This window comes from Papio anubis, chromosome 3 (genome assembly GCF_008728515.1).
Source record: "Papio anubis isolate 15944 chromosome 3, Panubis1.0, whole genome shotgun sequence".
Taxonomy (NCBI): domain Eukaryota; kingdom Metazoa; phylum Chordata; class Mammalia; order Primates; family Cercopithecidae; genus Papio; species Papio anubis.
In genome coordinates this window covers 182,395,490-182,411,265 of record NC_044978.1, presented here as the reverse complement: position 1 = coordinate 182,411,265, position 15,776 = coordinate 182,395,490, and the positions used below count along the sequence as shown (strand labels likewise).

The window sequence follows — 15,776 nt, the reverse complement described above, 5'->3', positions numbered from 1 at the left end:
GTTTGAAGCTTTTTGACTTGGAAGTGTGTAGTAGTAGTGGGGTGCAGCCTCCTTTTCTGGTTAAGGCTCAGTTTGTTGTTGTTGTTGTTGTTGTTGTTTGAGATGGAGTTTTGCTCTTGTTGCCCAGGCTGGAGTGCGGTGGTGCAATCTCAGCTCACTGCAACCTCCGCCTCCCGGGTTCAAGCGATTCTTCTGCCTCAGCCTCCAAAGTAGCTACAGGCACCCGCTACCATGCCCAGCCAATTTTTGTATTTTTAGTAGAGACAGAACCCTGTCTGTATTTCAGCATGTTGGCCAAGCTGGTGCCAAACTCCTGACCTCAGGTAATTTGCTCGCCTCAGCCTTCCAGTGTGCTGGGATTATAGGCATGAGCCACCGCGCCTGGCCGAACCTGAGTTTTAGACGTGTCTAGTAACCCTGGACTTCAGAGGTGCGGCTGTCTCAGCTCCGCCTTTTCCCTGATTCGCTGTGTAATCTTGCCCCTTTTGCAGAACTAGGTCCCTCCTCTCCCTCTTCCCTTCCCCTAGTCACAGTAAGTGTTCACCAAAGCCTTCCCCCCTCTCCGCCCCGGCCCCCCACAAATTAGGACTTTTGTTTCTGAGTGGAGGTTGAGAGGAAGGATTTGAGTGGAATTTCTTGCCCCTCCTTCCTGGCTCCTGGTCCCCTCCCTGCGTTCTGCACTACTGTCTGTGCTGCTTAGGGCTCTTTCAGATCTTTTCAGTGATTGCGTCCTGAGTGCCACGGAGAAAGAGCCTGTGAAGTAGTGCAGGCTTTCCCAGTTTCTGCAGCTGCCAGAAATTGTCTTGACAGCCTGTACTCAGCCTTTTGCAATTTGTCTTTTATTCTTGCCGAACTCTTGTTACCGGTGTCTGATTGTGTCTACCCAGGTGAGTGGATGTGTTTTCTTTCCCTGACGGCACTTGAGATTATGGGCCAGTGTTTGTTCTGTAACCTCAGCAGGTTCAGAAACAGTCATAGATGTGAAGTGAGTCTGGCTGTTTTGCACTGTAAGGGTGAGCAGTATGCTCGCCCAGCTCTCTTCATCCTAGTGCAGAAGCCAGAAGCAGCCATGTCTTGAGGAACAGAAGTTTTTTGGTGTAAGTCCAGTTTACCAATTTTTTTTTAATGATTAGTGCTTTTGGGGTCTCAAGAGATCTTTGTCTACTCCAAGATTGGGAAAACTTTCTCCTTTGTTTTCTTCTAGAGGTTTTGTAATTTTAGCTGTTATATATGTATAGGTTTGTGATCTATTTCAAGTTAATTTTGGGTATGGTGTGAGGTGAAGTTGGAGGTGTCCCCCCCTCCATATTCATATCCCGTTGTGTATCATTTATTGAGAGATCTCTCCCTGTGGAATCCCCTTGTTCATTTGTCCAAAATGTATTTCTTTAAAGAACGTTTCTTAAAAAAATTAGCCGTGCGTGGTGGCTTACACCTGTAATCCCAGCTACTCAGGAGGCTGAAGCAGGAGAATTGCTTGAACCTGGGAGGCAGAGGTTGCAGTGAGTGAAGATTGTGCCACGGCACTCCAGCCTGGGCGACAGAGTGAGACTCCGTCTCAAAAAAAAAGACCCCATTTCTAAAGAATATTTCTTACTGTTACTGTTATATACTATAAAAATGCATAAAAGTAATGTACAGGTTTGCAAATTAATTTGATCCCTGGTATAAGCACCATTCAGATGAGGAAATAGAACATTACCAGGACTCCAAAAGCCCACTAAAGGCTACTACTCGATTACAGTTTCCTTTCTTTTCCTTTCGTTAAACATACTAAACAGCAGGGTGCGGTGGCTCACACCTGTAATCCCAGCACTTTGGGAGACTGAGGTGGGTGGATCATGAGGTCAAGAAATCTAGACCATCCTGGCCAACATAGTGAAACCCCATCTCTACTGAAAATACAAAAATTAGCTGGGTGTGGTGGTGCGTGCCTATAGTCCCAGCTACTCAGGAGGCTGAGGCAGGAGAATCGCTTCAACCCGGGTGGAGGAGGTTGCCATGAGCCGAGACCGTGCCACTGCACTCCAGCCTGGTGACAGAGCAAGACTCTGTCTAAAGGAAAGGGAAAGGGAAAAAACTAAACATCTCAGCACTATAGTTTTGCCTGTTTTTGTACCTTATATAGATGGAAGCATCCATACTGAATAATCTAGGGTATACAACTTGTCTCACCCAACAATATTTGAAAGATTTATTTGTTTTGAACTTAGCTATGGTTTATCCATTTTAATTCCTATGTAGTATTTCACTGTAGAGATGACCATTCATTCTGCAGTTTATGGGTTATTTCTAGTTTGGGACTGGCATGAATACTCTTGTACACGTATTTTGGTGCATACAGGACTTATGAGGAAAGGTAGATATCCAGAAAAGGAATTACTGGGTCACAGTCTTCATGTAATGCCTGTTTCCCAAAGTGGTTATACCTATTTTCACTCTGCCAGCAGTGCTTGAGAGTTCCCATTGTTTCATGTTTTTGGTTGAGCATGGTTTGTATCCTAATTTTTTATTTCAGCCTCTTTGGTAGGTAAATGGTGGTACTATGATTTAATTTATCTATGATATGTAACATCATCTTTTCGTGTGTTTATGTCTATAGACCATTTGGGTCATCTGTTGTGAAGAACCTGTTCAAGTCTTTTGCCCAATTTTTTCAACCAAGTTGTTTAATCTTTTTCCTATTTTTCTCATTTTTCACTTTTTTTTGGTCATTTTTTTCATTTTCTTAATGTTTATCTAATAGAAGTTTTAAATTTTAGGCTGGGTATGGCGGTTCACACCTGTAATCCTAGCCCTTTGGGAGGCTGAAGTGGGCAGATGACCTGAGGTCAGGCATTCAAGACCAGCCTGGCCAACATGGCGAAACTCCATCTCTACTAAAAAAACAGAAATTAGCTGGGCATGGTGGTGGGCACCTGTAGTCCCAGATGCTGGGGAGGCTGAGGCAGGCAGAATTTCTTGAACCTGGGAGGTGGAAGTTGCAGTGAGCCAAGATTGCGCTACTGCACACCAGCCTGGGTGACAGAGCGAGACTGCATCCCTAAAAATAAATGATTTTTAAATAGTTGAATCTGGGCTGGGCACAGTGGCTCATGTCTGTAATCCCAGCACTTTGGGAGGCTGAGGTAGGCAGATCACTTGAGTTCGGGAGTTCATGACCAGCCTGATCAACATGGAGAAACCCCATCTCTACTAAAAATACAAAATTAGCCAGGTGTGGTGGTGCATGCCTGTAATCCTAGCTACTCAGGAATCTGAGGCAGGAGAATCACTTGAACCCAGGAGGCAGAGGTTGCAGTGAACTGAGATCGTGCCATTGCACTCCAGCCTGGGCAACAAGAGCGAAACTCTGTCTCAAAAAAATATATGTATGTAGTTGAATCTGTTGATATTTTCCTTTATGCTTTAGTGCTTTTGGTGTCTGTCTTGAAAATGTTTTCCTTTACCCAAGGTCAAGAGGATATTATCCATCATCTTTCACATTTAGGTCTATAATTATGGAATTTATTTTTGTGTATGGTGTGAGATGGGGCCCAATTTCATTTTTTCCCCTGATTTGGGTATCTAGTTGTTCTGTGTTAACTTTAAAAGGCCATTCTTTCCATAGTATTGTAGAATGCCATCTTGGTTATAAATTTAGTGTCTGTGTATCATACCTTGATTCTATATTGTTCCTTTGTCTATTTTTCTTTCTTTTTTTGAGACAGAGTCTCACTATGTCGCCCAGGCTGGAGTGCAGTGACGTGATCTTGGCTCACTACAAGCTCTGCTTCCCAGGTTCATGCCATTCTCCTTCCTCAGCCTCCCTAGTAGCTGGGACTACAGGTGCCCGCCACCATGCCCGGCTAATTTTTTCGTATTTTTAGTAGAGACGGGGTTTCACCATGTTAGCCAGGATGGTCTCTATCTCCTGACCTCGTGAACCACCCGCCTCGGCCTCCCAAAGTGCTGGGATTACAGGCGTCAGCCACCGTGCCCGGCCCCTTTGTCTACTTTTCTATCCTTGGGTGGCCAGTACTGCATTCTCTGAATTACTATAGCATTTTTTGTTGTTGAGAACAGGGTCTTGCTCTGTTGCCCAGGCTGGAATGCAGTGTCAGGAGGATGGCTTATTGTAGCCTCAACCTCCTGAGCTCAAGCAATCTTCCCACCTCAGCCTTCTGAGTGGCTGGGACTACAGGGGCACGCCACTATGCCTGGCTTATTTTTAAATGTTTTGTAGAAACAGAGTCTCCCTCTGTTGCCCAGGTGACCTTGAACTCCTGGGCTCAAGCAGCCCTCTCACCCAAGCCTCTCAAAGTGCTGGGATTACAAGAGGGAGCCACCATGCTCAGCCCAGTATAGCTTTTTAATAAGCCTTAATAGTCACTCTGTATTGTTCTTCATGAGTGTTTTGGCTATTCTTGGCCCTTTACAATTTTGTATGCTTTATGTGAAATTAAACTTCTATGTCTTAGTTCGTTTGTGTTGCTATAAGGAATACCTGAGGCTGGATAATTTTGCTCCTGGTTCTGCAAGTTGTATAAGAAGCATGGTGCCGCATTTGCATCTGGTGAGAGCCTCGGGTTTTTTCCACTTGTGACACAAGGTGAAGAGGACCCAGTGTGTCCAGATGACATGATGAGAGAAAAAGCAAGACAGATGGGGAAGGAGGTGCCAGGCTCTTTTTAACAGCTAGCTCTCGGAGAACTAATAGAATGAGAACTCACTCAGTGCTGCAAAGACAGCTTCAAGCCATTCATGAGGGATCTGCCCTTATGACCCAAGCGCTTCCCATTAGGCCCACCTCCAAAATTGGGTGTGGTGGCACATGCCTGTGGTCTCAGCTACTCAGGAGTCTGAGGTGAAAGGATCACTTGAGCCCAGAAGTTCGAGACTGGCCTGGGTGACCTAGCAAAACATCGTCTCTTCTAAAAATACACAAATTAGCCGGGTGTGGTGGTGCATGCCTGTAGTTCCAGCTACTTGGGAGACTGAGGCAGGTGGATCACTTGATAGCCCGGGAGGTGGAGGTTGCAGTGAGCCAAGATCGTGCTACTGCAGTCCAGCCTGGGCAACAGAGTGACCCTGTCTCAAAATATGTAAATAAAAGAAAAAAAGTTTAAGAAGAAAGAACTGGGGTGGACAACTCTGAAGGAGTTTGCTAGAGAAAGGAAAAGATAGGCAGTGAGAAACTGGGGCAGAAGTGCCACTGAGAGGAGATCATTGTGTTTCTTCAGAATGGGAGACACAGCATGTTTGCATCCTAATGGAAGTGATGCAGGAAAGAAAGAGAAACTGATGATATGAGAAGAGGATGGAATCAATGGGGTGGTCCTCAAGTGGTGACAGGGTGGGGTCTGGTGCACGTGGTTGTGAAGAGGTAGTTGGAGGACGTTGGAAAGGAGGGCACAGGCACAGGTCTGTGGATGTGTGGGAGCTGTGAAAACTACTGCCAAGTGCTTTTCCAAAAGATTGCTGGCGCTTACACCACCCTCAGCAGTCTGTGAATACCCGTCTTCCTTCATACTCCTCAGCACGGAGTGCCATGTCCCTGTTCTTCCCTACTGGGCACCCTGCTCTGCACTGACCAAGCTGGAGATCCCCACATCTACTCCACAGCTCCCCTTCCTCTCAAGTTCCCTCGTTAGGCTCAGGGACCTTGCTCCTTTCCTTGTGTCCTGCCATGAAAGTTCCGGTGCCTCCTTACCTTAAGTCATCTCCTCATCTTTTGAATTATATGGACCATAAAATTTTTAGTCGTCAGCTTGGTGACTTAGCTTTATCAACATTGTATTACGGGAAGGAGAGGATTCTATAAAAAAGCAAGTATTGCCTGTGGACCCCACTGTTTTAGGTCACTGGCTAGCCTCTGGTTTGGCTGTCCTTGGGCCAGATGCCTCCCTGCTGCTAGGGGAGCACAGGTGATGGTGATGGACAAGGTCCCATCACAGAGGTGTGGGTGACTTGGGGCTTGTCAGGTGTGCAAATGACTACTTTGGAATTGCTTCAGGCCAGTTAATTTTCAGATGCTACCTACCTATTCCATTTATTGTCTCTGAATAAAAGCCATTTTCAGCCATTTTTCTATTTAAGTAGTTTTATTTTTCCCTCTGGTCATTTCTGGGTATTGCTGTAAAGACTGTTAATACCTTACGCAAAATGACTGGTTACTTTGATTTTTCAGGAACCTTCAGAGATTGAAGGGGATACAAACTGCAGTGTGAGAAGTTAGCCCTTTTATACCAACTTTTTGTTTGACCTTAGTAGATTAATTTTACTTTAAAGATTGGCAAAGAACAGTATGTTAGAAAGACATGTAAGTCTGCTGCTATTAATAAATTCAAGCTGTTTTGCTCTTTTGCTGTATGGAGCTTGAATGTAGAGACTTGAAGTATTTTGTAGATACTTGTTGTGCTGTCCCATGACAGAGCAGGGATATGAAACTTGCCCTGGCATCCAGACGTGTTCTGAGGCTGGCTCAGACATTTGTTTTCTTCTGGAGAAGTAGCATCAAAACAAATAGTAATTATGTTGTTTAGTAGACTTAGAACATAGCAACCACATTTGTATAGGAAAAACCACATTAGTAACATTATGTGGAGAAAAACATTTTATGTAACTATAGTTCCAGCAAATACCACTATGCCTTCATTAATGCCTTAAAACCATCTTATTTACATCTATGGAACCACTGGCCATTTAATAGGGCAATTCAGGGGCAATGATTAGAAACAGTTGCAGTTTTCATTAGATTTTTCTCTGTTTTTTTCCTAATATGTAAACTGAAATTAAAAGTAAATCCTTCAGAGTTCATTCTTTAAAAAAAGTAAGTCCTCAGGAAAACTGTTATATTAGTTATTTAAAAGGATGCTGTAATAATGTAGAATCAATCACTGTTCGTTGAATTTTATTGAGTTTCCATGGAACAGCCTTGAAATTATAAATTGCTGAGTATTTACTCTGTAAGATTACAGAAATTATTTATCACAGAGCCCAAAATACTTAAGGTAGTCTTGTACCTAACTCATGATATAATTGTTACCAATCTCTTTGTAACCACTGAGAAGGAGGTTTAAGTATTGATGTTAGTAATTGCTCTCCAGGCAATGCCTTTTTGCTCAAAGAACCTGCATATGCTTTAGGAAAGCTGAGTTCAGGAAAGAAAGGGAAAAGGGCACAGATATTTTAGTGACTACACATAACAGTGTTCCCTGGACTTGAGTGCAGGTAGCTAATAAAATATCATGTATAGGCTGGTCTTGGTGGCTCATGCCTGTAATCCCAGCACTTGGGGAGGCCGAGGTAGGCAGATCACGAGGTCAGGAGTTTGAGACCAGCCTGACCAACATGGTGAAACCCTGTCTCTACTAAAAATATAAAAATTAGCCGACCGTGGTGGCACAGGCGTGTAGTCCCAGCTACTCAGGAGGCTGAGGCAGGAGAATCGCTTGAATCCGGGAGGTGGAGGTTGCAGTGAGCTGAGATCGTGCCACTGCCCTCCAGCCTGGGCAACAGAGCGAGACTCCATCTCAAAAAAAAAAAAAAAAAGAAAAAAGATCATGTATAAAAATGCAGAAAATTGGCCGGGCACGGTGGCTCACGCCTGTAATCCCAGCAGTTTGGGAGGCTGAGGTGGGCAGATCATGAGGTCAGGAGATCAAGACCATCCTGGCCAACGTGGTGAAACCCCGTCTCTCCTAACAGTACAAAAATTAGCTGGGCGTGGTGGCTCCCGCCTGTAGTCCCAGCTACTCGGGAGGCTGAGGCAGGAGGATCACTTGAACTCGGGAGGTGGAGGTTGCAGTGAGCTGAGATGGCGCCACTGCATTCCAGCCTGGTGACAGAGGGAGACTCTGTCTCAAAAAAAAAAAAAAGAGAAGAAAATTGTGGTTGAGGTAGACAAGACAAAGCGTAGATTATTGATTTGGACTAGTCATTTCAGTTCCCTTAGCATTTACTGGGTGCCTACCGGATGCTGGGTGCATTATGGACATTCATAATGTTGAGTATCTAATGGGAAGATGGATATGTGAAAGATAATTTTGTAGTATAATGAATACATGATAGTCTATAGAAAGTGTAGAAGTTGGCCAGGTGCGGTGGCTCACACCTGTAATCCCAGCATTTTGAGAGGCTGAGGCGGGTGGATCATGAGGTCAGGAGATGGAGACCATCCTGGCTAACATGGTGAAACCCCATCTCTACTAAAAATACAAAAAATTAGCCAGGCGTGGTGGCAGGCACCTGTAATCCCATCTGCTTGGTAGGCTGAGGCAGGAGAATCACTTGAACCTGGGAGGTGAAGGTTGCATTGAGCCGAGATCATGCCACTGCACTCCAGCCTGGGTCACAGAGCAAGACTCCCTCTCAAAAAAAAAAAAAAAAAAAAATGTAGAAGTTGTACAGGAGTTGTTGTAATTAGCTGTGTGTGACATGTATTGATTGAAGGGTAGGGAGCAAAATTCACAGAAAAAAAAGTTACCATAGTGGGGTTTGAAGGGATGCCTCGCAGTTGTCTCATAAAGGAAGGGCGGGGAGATTGGTGTTTTAGGGAAGCAAGTAGCAAGTATGAAGGAAGGAAGAGATAAAGCCACATAGTTGGATGGGGTGGGAGTATGGAACTGTAAGGAGTTTCAAGTGGGTGATTTTGCAAGAACACACTGACCAAGGGCCTGGTGTATCCTGCTTGATCCTTTGCTGAGGACTTGATCTTTTTAGGCAGCAGGAACAATAGAAGGGTTTAAGGCAGAGAATGTTCTGGTCATAGGTACAGTGTGAGGGGGTTTTGACAGGAGATGGAGGACATGTGGGGAGCAGACAGCCCTGAAGGCCAGTCGACAGGAGGTGGCAGTGTCACCAGCACGGGGCCTTTGTTTTGTGTGCCTCCTGCTTTAGCGGGTGGTCTAATCTGGGTTGTGCTACTGTTACTGGAGAGGATATTGCTTTTACTGTTTTTTTAGCCCTAAAATGCCCTTTTTTCTTCATGTTTATAAGAAGTTTATCTGTAAAGTATTTTTAGTAAGTCTGAGTTTTCATGTTTAATTTGGAATTTCATTTTGGAAACAAATTTCAAAACTAGAATATAAGCCTAGCAAGAAAACAAATGCTATTAAGATTTAGTGTCTTTTATGATACACACACACACCTCCCACCCCCATGCACACAGGCCACAATCACTGGGTGGTAGAAAATCAGTTTATTCAGAAAAGGTAAAATACATCATAGATGTAGAACTCAGCTGTTAGTAGTGTTCCCAAAGTGTTTTCAGCAATACTGCCATCTTAGCCATATGTCCATATTCTCCTATGCAAAAATTTCTGAGTTATCTTGGTCCCTTATATGGATATATATACACATTTTATGTATTTACATATTTCGTCTATGTGTGTGTAGGCTTTGGGGGATGATACTAGTATAATGTTCATTCTGGGGTGTGTGTGTGTGTGTGTGTGTGTGTGTGTGTATGTTTTTTTTGTTTTGTTTTTTGAGACGGAGTGTTGCTCTGTTGCCCAGGCTGAAATGCAATGGTGCGCTCTCCGCTCACCGCATCCTCCGCCTCATGGGTTCAAGTGATTCTCCTGCCTCAACTTGAGTAGCTGAGATTACAGGTGTGCACCACCATACCTGGCTGATTTTTTTGTATTTTTAGTAGAGACGGGGTTTCACCAATTTGGCCAGGCTAGTCTTGAACTCCTGACCTCTTGATCTGCCTGCCTCGGCCTCGCAAAGTGCTGGGATTACAGGCATGAGCCACCATGCCCAGCCTGGTACATTTATTTTTAAAAATATGAATGTAACTAGACTTCTGCTTCCAAGCAAGAGGTAGTAACTAAAAGTGGATTTATCTTCCTCCCTCAAACAATGAAACAAAACACAAAATGTACCAAATAGTAGTTTTCCAACATTGGACCACAGGCAGGCAGGACAGTGATCCCTGGGAGAAGGAGAATAACCGCAGCAAGCCCCAGCGTTGCCCAGGCTTCCTGCCTGTAGAGAGTCTGAAGGTTAGGACTTGGAGAGCTGCCCAGACCGAGCCTGAGGATCTCCTTGATTGAGAAGGCTGAGTTGAGACTTTGGGGAGGCCAAAGTAAATTTGCAGAGCAGAGTACCAGAGCGGAGAGAACTGCAAAGAGGCGAAGGAAGAGCTCTACATAGGGTTCTCCCCAAGCCCAGTTGAGGGCGCGTAAGCACGTGCATGTGGGGAAGCTCTCTGCGCCTGGGCTAGCATCCTGGAAGTGAGGAGCGGGACAAACCTAGGAGCTCACACAGGGCCAGGAGCAGTGTGTGTTCCCACCAGCCATTGTGGGAAAATCTTACAACCTGCAGGACCCTGGGTGGCAGCTCATGAGGATATTGCCTCAGTTGTGGAGAAGAGGAAAGGCGCTCCTATGCTGCCTTACAGAGCCTATAAGCCCTAAAAGGACCAGACTCTTCCCAAACAACCCTACTATGGCCCACGACTAAGCTCAGAAACTGAAGGAATGAAAAAATACCCAGCACCTGACGCTTCATGCTTGCCCCTGGCTCTTCTCCTCCTCTCACACCTCACAGGTGGCTCCTTCACAGCCTTGTCCACTTCCCTTCCCGCAGCCCTGGTCCAAGCTGTTGCCGTCTGGCTCCTAAATTGCAGATAGTCGTTTCTTCCCATTCTCCCATCCCATCTCTCTGCACGCAGCCTCGAGTCACGCCTTGACTTGAGTGGCCCTCAGCTCTCCTCCATCTCCCCTTCTGCTCTTGCCAGCCCAATGCCAGCCACTGGGCTCCCCACAAGGTACAGCCATGTGGGTTTCAGGGGTCTCCTCAAGGAGACCCTCACTGGCCACCAGATTAAAGGGCACAGATCCTCTTTGCTGTTACGTTTTTCTCCTTATCAATGTTTAATTAGTTAATATTTTTCATGTATTTGTCTTATTTATTGCCTTTGTCTTTGACAGTTTTCTTCACCATTGTGCTCCCAGTGCCTGGACCAGTCCCTGAGCATGTGGTGGGCTCAGTAAACCCTGGATGACTGCTAAATGTCCGGGAGCTGAGCTGTGTGCCCTCTAGTCTCTCTGGTCATTTCTGGCTCTTACATTATGATTTCAGGCTTGGGGACCTTTGGGTCTGTAGAGCCCAGCATCTCATTCTGTGATTAAAAGGGCAGGCCAGAAAGCTCTGATGGGTGTGGCTGTTCTGCCAGCAATGGGAGCTGTTTTCTAAGACCTGAGGGAAAGAGATGGCTTTATATGGGGGTAAATCGATGTGCTTTTTTTTTTTTTTTGGGGGGGGGGGTCATCATTTAGGTTTTTGGGATTTGTTGGTATGGAAAAATACATGGATTCTCATGGTACTCAGTGGTTTGAGTAGTCTGGCGCTCCCTAGGACACTGTGGGGAGGTAGGACCCAGTTCTCTGCCCCTGTGCCCCGAACACTGAGCTCAGGATGGCTGCTGAGCTGGGTTCGGGAAAACTCTGAACCCTGTGGATGTAACAGGAGTCAGCAGTTTTGATCACTGGGTCATGGAAACGTGAGAATATATATGAACATCTTTTGAGTCTTGCTGGTGTTGTCATTCATTCTTTCAATCACTAATTCATTTACTATATATTCAGCCCCTTGTTTAAATATGTGCTTCCTGCCAGTCAGCAGGAAGTCTTAAGAATGGAGCCTGGTGTCCAAATGAGAGCCCTCAGTGGCCGTTGAGGGGCCAATCTGTCATGCACACTGGGTCCTTTTGAATACCACTGGGTGGCGGGATAGGGAGACAGCTCGAGGCTGTGGGAAGAGCTGTGGGGCTGGCCGGCCTTGGAGAAGCTTTTGGGTGGAGATGGAGACTGAAAAGCCAGAACAGCCTCAGCCAGGTCTGCTCTCTTCTCACCTGGCGTGTCCTGCAGCAAGGGCACCCCACATGGCAGGAGAGACCAGCGGGGGTTCTCTCACCCCTCCACCTCACTGTGTGCCCTGGTTCTGGCTGCCTCTGGAATGCCAGGCGAGGCTTCCCTTTGCCCTGCTCCCTGGGAGTGCGTCTCTCCAGCCTCTCCTCAGAGTTCAAGGGGGCTTCCTCCTAAGGTGCAGAGGTAGCCCTGTGTGAAGGACCCGTCTTAGGATTGGGTTGATAGGGGTTAAAATCTTGTGTCTCCCCCTCCAGCCCCACACTTGCTGACCTTGGGACTTTACCCCCATTTCCAGGCGTGTGAGACTCAGTTTCTTTCTTTTTCTTTTTTTATTGTCTTTTTTTTTTTGAAACTGAGTCTTGCTCTGTCGCCCAGTTTGGAATGCAGTGGCGTGATCCGGCTCATTGCAGCCTCCACCTTCCTGGTTCAAACGATTCTCCTGTGTCAGCCTCCTGAGTAGCTGGGATTATAGGTGCACACCACCACGCCCGGCTAATTTTGTGTTTTTAATAGAGACAGGGTTTCACCATGTTGGCCAGGCTGGATGGACCGATTCTTTCTTTCTTTCTTTCTTTTTCTTTCTTTCTTTCTTCCTTTCTTCCTTTCTTTCCTTTCTTTCCTTTTTTTCCTTTCTTTTTTTCTTTCTCTCTTTCTTTCTCTCTTTCTTTTCTTTTTCTTTTCTCTTCTTTCTTTTCTTTCTTTTCTTCCTTTCCTTTCCTTTTTCTTTCCTTCCTTTCTTTCCTTTCCTTTCCTTTCTTTCCTTTCTTTCTTTTGACACAGGGTCTTGCCCTCTCACCCAGGCTAGAGTGCAGTGGCGTGATCACAGCTCACTACAGCCTCAACTTGCTGGGTTTTAGCAATCCTCTCACCTCAACCTCCCCAGTAGCTGGAACTACAGGTGTGCACCACTACGCCTGGCTAATAGTTGGATATTTTGTAGAGGCGAAGTCTTGCTGTGTTACCAAGGCTGGTCTCAAACTCCTGAGCTCAAATGATATCTCACTTCTGCCACCCCAAGTGCTGGGATCACAGGCGTAAGCTGCTGTGCCCAGCCTTCAGTTTCTTTTTCTGTATTTGTGTTTTAAAGGCTAATTTTATTTTATTTTTTGATAGAGTGGGTGGTTATCTTTTGAGAGGTTTTAAGGTATAATAATCCTGCCTTTTTCTTCTACCTCTAAGGCCTCTTCCCCTTGCCCCACATTGTAGGACCTATTTGAAAATGCAGATGTTTATTTACATCAGGTGATAGGAGATGAGCTCAGCATCATTATTGCTGGGCCTGGATGGGAGGCTGGGCCTTGGATGTGCAGCTGCCATCATTTCCCTGTTTATCTTGAATCTGGAATTTGGACAGCCCACCTCAGAGATGGTTTAGATCTGCAGACACACTTAAGCCAGAATTGCCATCTTGGGCCTGAGCCCTGGTATACAGACGCCTCTAGAATAGTGGTTTCAGACTTTGTTGGTGGTAACCAGTTCTGGTAAACAGTCTGAAAATCGAGGCTGATAATTTCTAACATGTGGTGGAAAAGTAATACAGAAGTCAAGGTGAAGGGGTTAATTGGACAATTTTCTAACTCGTACTATCTAAGATTTTCTTTATGGCACTGTAGTTTTATTTGAAGTATTATGAATTTCTAGAACATTAGGTTTAGTTTTATTCAATAAATGTCCTATTTTATGTTTCTGTATATAAGCATACACATGCATTTTAGTTTTAGTTTTACAACTATACATGTATTTTAATATTGGCTTTATAGACGAGGTTTTGAAAATAGAATTTTTTTTTTTTCTATTCCAGACTCCTTTTAGTTTTGGCATGAATCATAGGACACCACCCTACCCCGCTGGGGATTATTGTCTTCTGTGCAGAAGTGAACGGAAAGACTCCTCATTCTTAGAGAGTGGAATTAAGACTGCGAGCAAATTGGCCCTTTCCATGGCTCCCAAGGGCAACAGTGTGCTGCACCTGCCGCTATGGGTGTGCCCGGACTGCCGCAGGACCGTGGAGAAGGAGGAGAGGCATGGCGGCCTTGACCAGCCAGTGGTGAGTGGCTGCCAGCACAGGCAGCGCAGAGTGTTGGCTCCCCCGACCCCAGGTTATGGGGCCAGCTGCCAGTGAAAGAAATGGATTTGCTTTTGCTTCAGAGGGCACTCCCTCCTGCACCACCTTCTAGTCTGTTCCTCCTGGTCTTCCCTGCCGACACTGCAGTAGGTGGCAGGACACCTGCCTTCCTTGTCTGGGCATAATTCAGTCGTCAAGCTTTGTGGCCCTGAAGGGTGATTTTTGGCTTTGAGCTTAGTATTTCTTTGGTGGTGCAGTTTCTTGAAAAGGGAGTACAGTTTTCATGTGTTTAGTTCTCGGCAATTCGACATGCAGGTTAATTCTTTATCCGAGGCAGCTCTTAAGCCTGGCCTTCCCCTTTACTTGTTTGTGCCGCTTCAGCCTCTTGGAGGCCTCAGCAAGGCCAGCAGGCTTGGCTGGGAAGACCACACCCTTACTCTCATCTTTGACTGGATGGAGTTTTGGTGGGCTCTTGTTCCGGGCAGGCTTTCACATGTGCTGTTTGGGATCTGGAAGGAGTTGGCTTTTGCAACTGTGTGAGGTCCCACATTCTAGGGCTCTTCTGTGCCCTTTGATTTCTGCTTGCAAGTGGCTAATTATTGTCTGAGCTCTTCTTTTCCTTCTGATACCTTGCTATGTGCAGCCAGGAAGCATGTGCATTCCCTGCTCCTCTGTTTTCTCCTGCAGAACTGCCTTGGGGAAGTCCTGGTGACAGTCTGAAGGGCATGTCTCCACTGCCTGGTGTGGGTTTCCATCTTTTCTGGCCTTAGAGGCGTGCTCCATCTCCAGGGCCAGTTTCTATCCTTGGGGTCTCATTGTCTGAATTACTTTCTCACTTGGTCCCTCCCACACGTCCCCCTTTCCTGCTGTACTTCTCTTCCTAGCACTTATTTCTTGCTTTTTTTTTTTTTTTTTTTTTTTGAGACGGAGTCTCGCTGTGGCACCCAGGCTGGAGTGCAGTGGCGCGATCTTGGCTCACTGCAAGCTCCGCCTCCCAGGTTCACGCCATTGTCCTGCCTCAGCCTCCCTAGTAACTGGGACTACAGGCCCACCACCACGCCCAGCTAATTTTTTTTTTGTATTTTTAGTAGAGATGGGGTTTCACAGTGTTAGCCAGGATGGTCTCGATCTCCTGACCTTGTGATCTGCCCACCTCGGCCTCCCAAAGTGCTGGGATTACAGGCGTGAGGCACCGCACCCGGCACTAGCACTTATTTCTAACATACTATGTATTTTACTTACTCATTTGGTTTGCTTTCTTCTTCATTAGAATATAAACTCCACAAAGGCAGCTATTTTTATGGTTTTCTTTGTGTGGTTTTCGTTCGTTTGTTTACCAATACCATTTGCTTTGCTTTTTGTGGTGTTTTTTTTGTTTGTTTTCTCCTTAAACTTTGTCAGCTCTTCTTCCAATTCCAGCCAGGCTCTTGTATTTTAGCCTGCCTCTGCCCTTGGGAACAAGCTTCTGCTGTTTGCCCTGGTTCAGAGGCCAGTGGAAGTGCCTATGGTTCCCTGCAGTTCATCTTGCCTGGGTTGGGGGAGGATCTCATTTCCCAGCCCCTGGCTTGTCTTGGTAATGGATAGTTTGTCAAATGAGCGTTTCTGTCCTCACCAGAAACAGTGACCTTGGGAACAGCAGAGGTGTAGTGCTGACCTGTGTTTGTGGACTCAGACCATCTGTTGCTTTGTAGGTCGGCTTCTTTGTTGGAGCTGGCCTTTAAAAAAATAATATAATTTACCTTCCATTAAGATTCACTTTTTTTTTGCTTAAAAAATGTTCACTACTATAGTTAAGCTACAGAACATTTGCATCATCCCATAAAGTTCTCTTGTTCCTCTTGGTAGTCACTTCC

General features: G+C 45.7%; 1 protein-coding gene across 6 annotated transcripts in view; it reads left to right on the top strand.

The window, feature by feature from the left end:
- The window catches only part of FAM193A (family with sequence similarity 193 member A), a 198,337-nt gene that overhangs the window by 46,771 nt on the left and 135,790 nt on the right, over positions 1-15,776 (top strand). For all 6 annotated transcript variants that reach the window (XM_021938200.2, XM_017955690.3, XM_021938199.2 and 3 more), the window contains exon 2: positions 13,660-13,905. In XM_021938200.2, coding sequence (XP_021793892.1) covers positions 13,678-13,905 — 228 coding nt within the window. In that variant the 5' untranslated portion in view covers positions 13,660-13,677. The remainder of the gene's footprint in view (positions 1-13,659; positions 13,906-15,776) is intronic.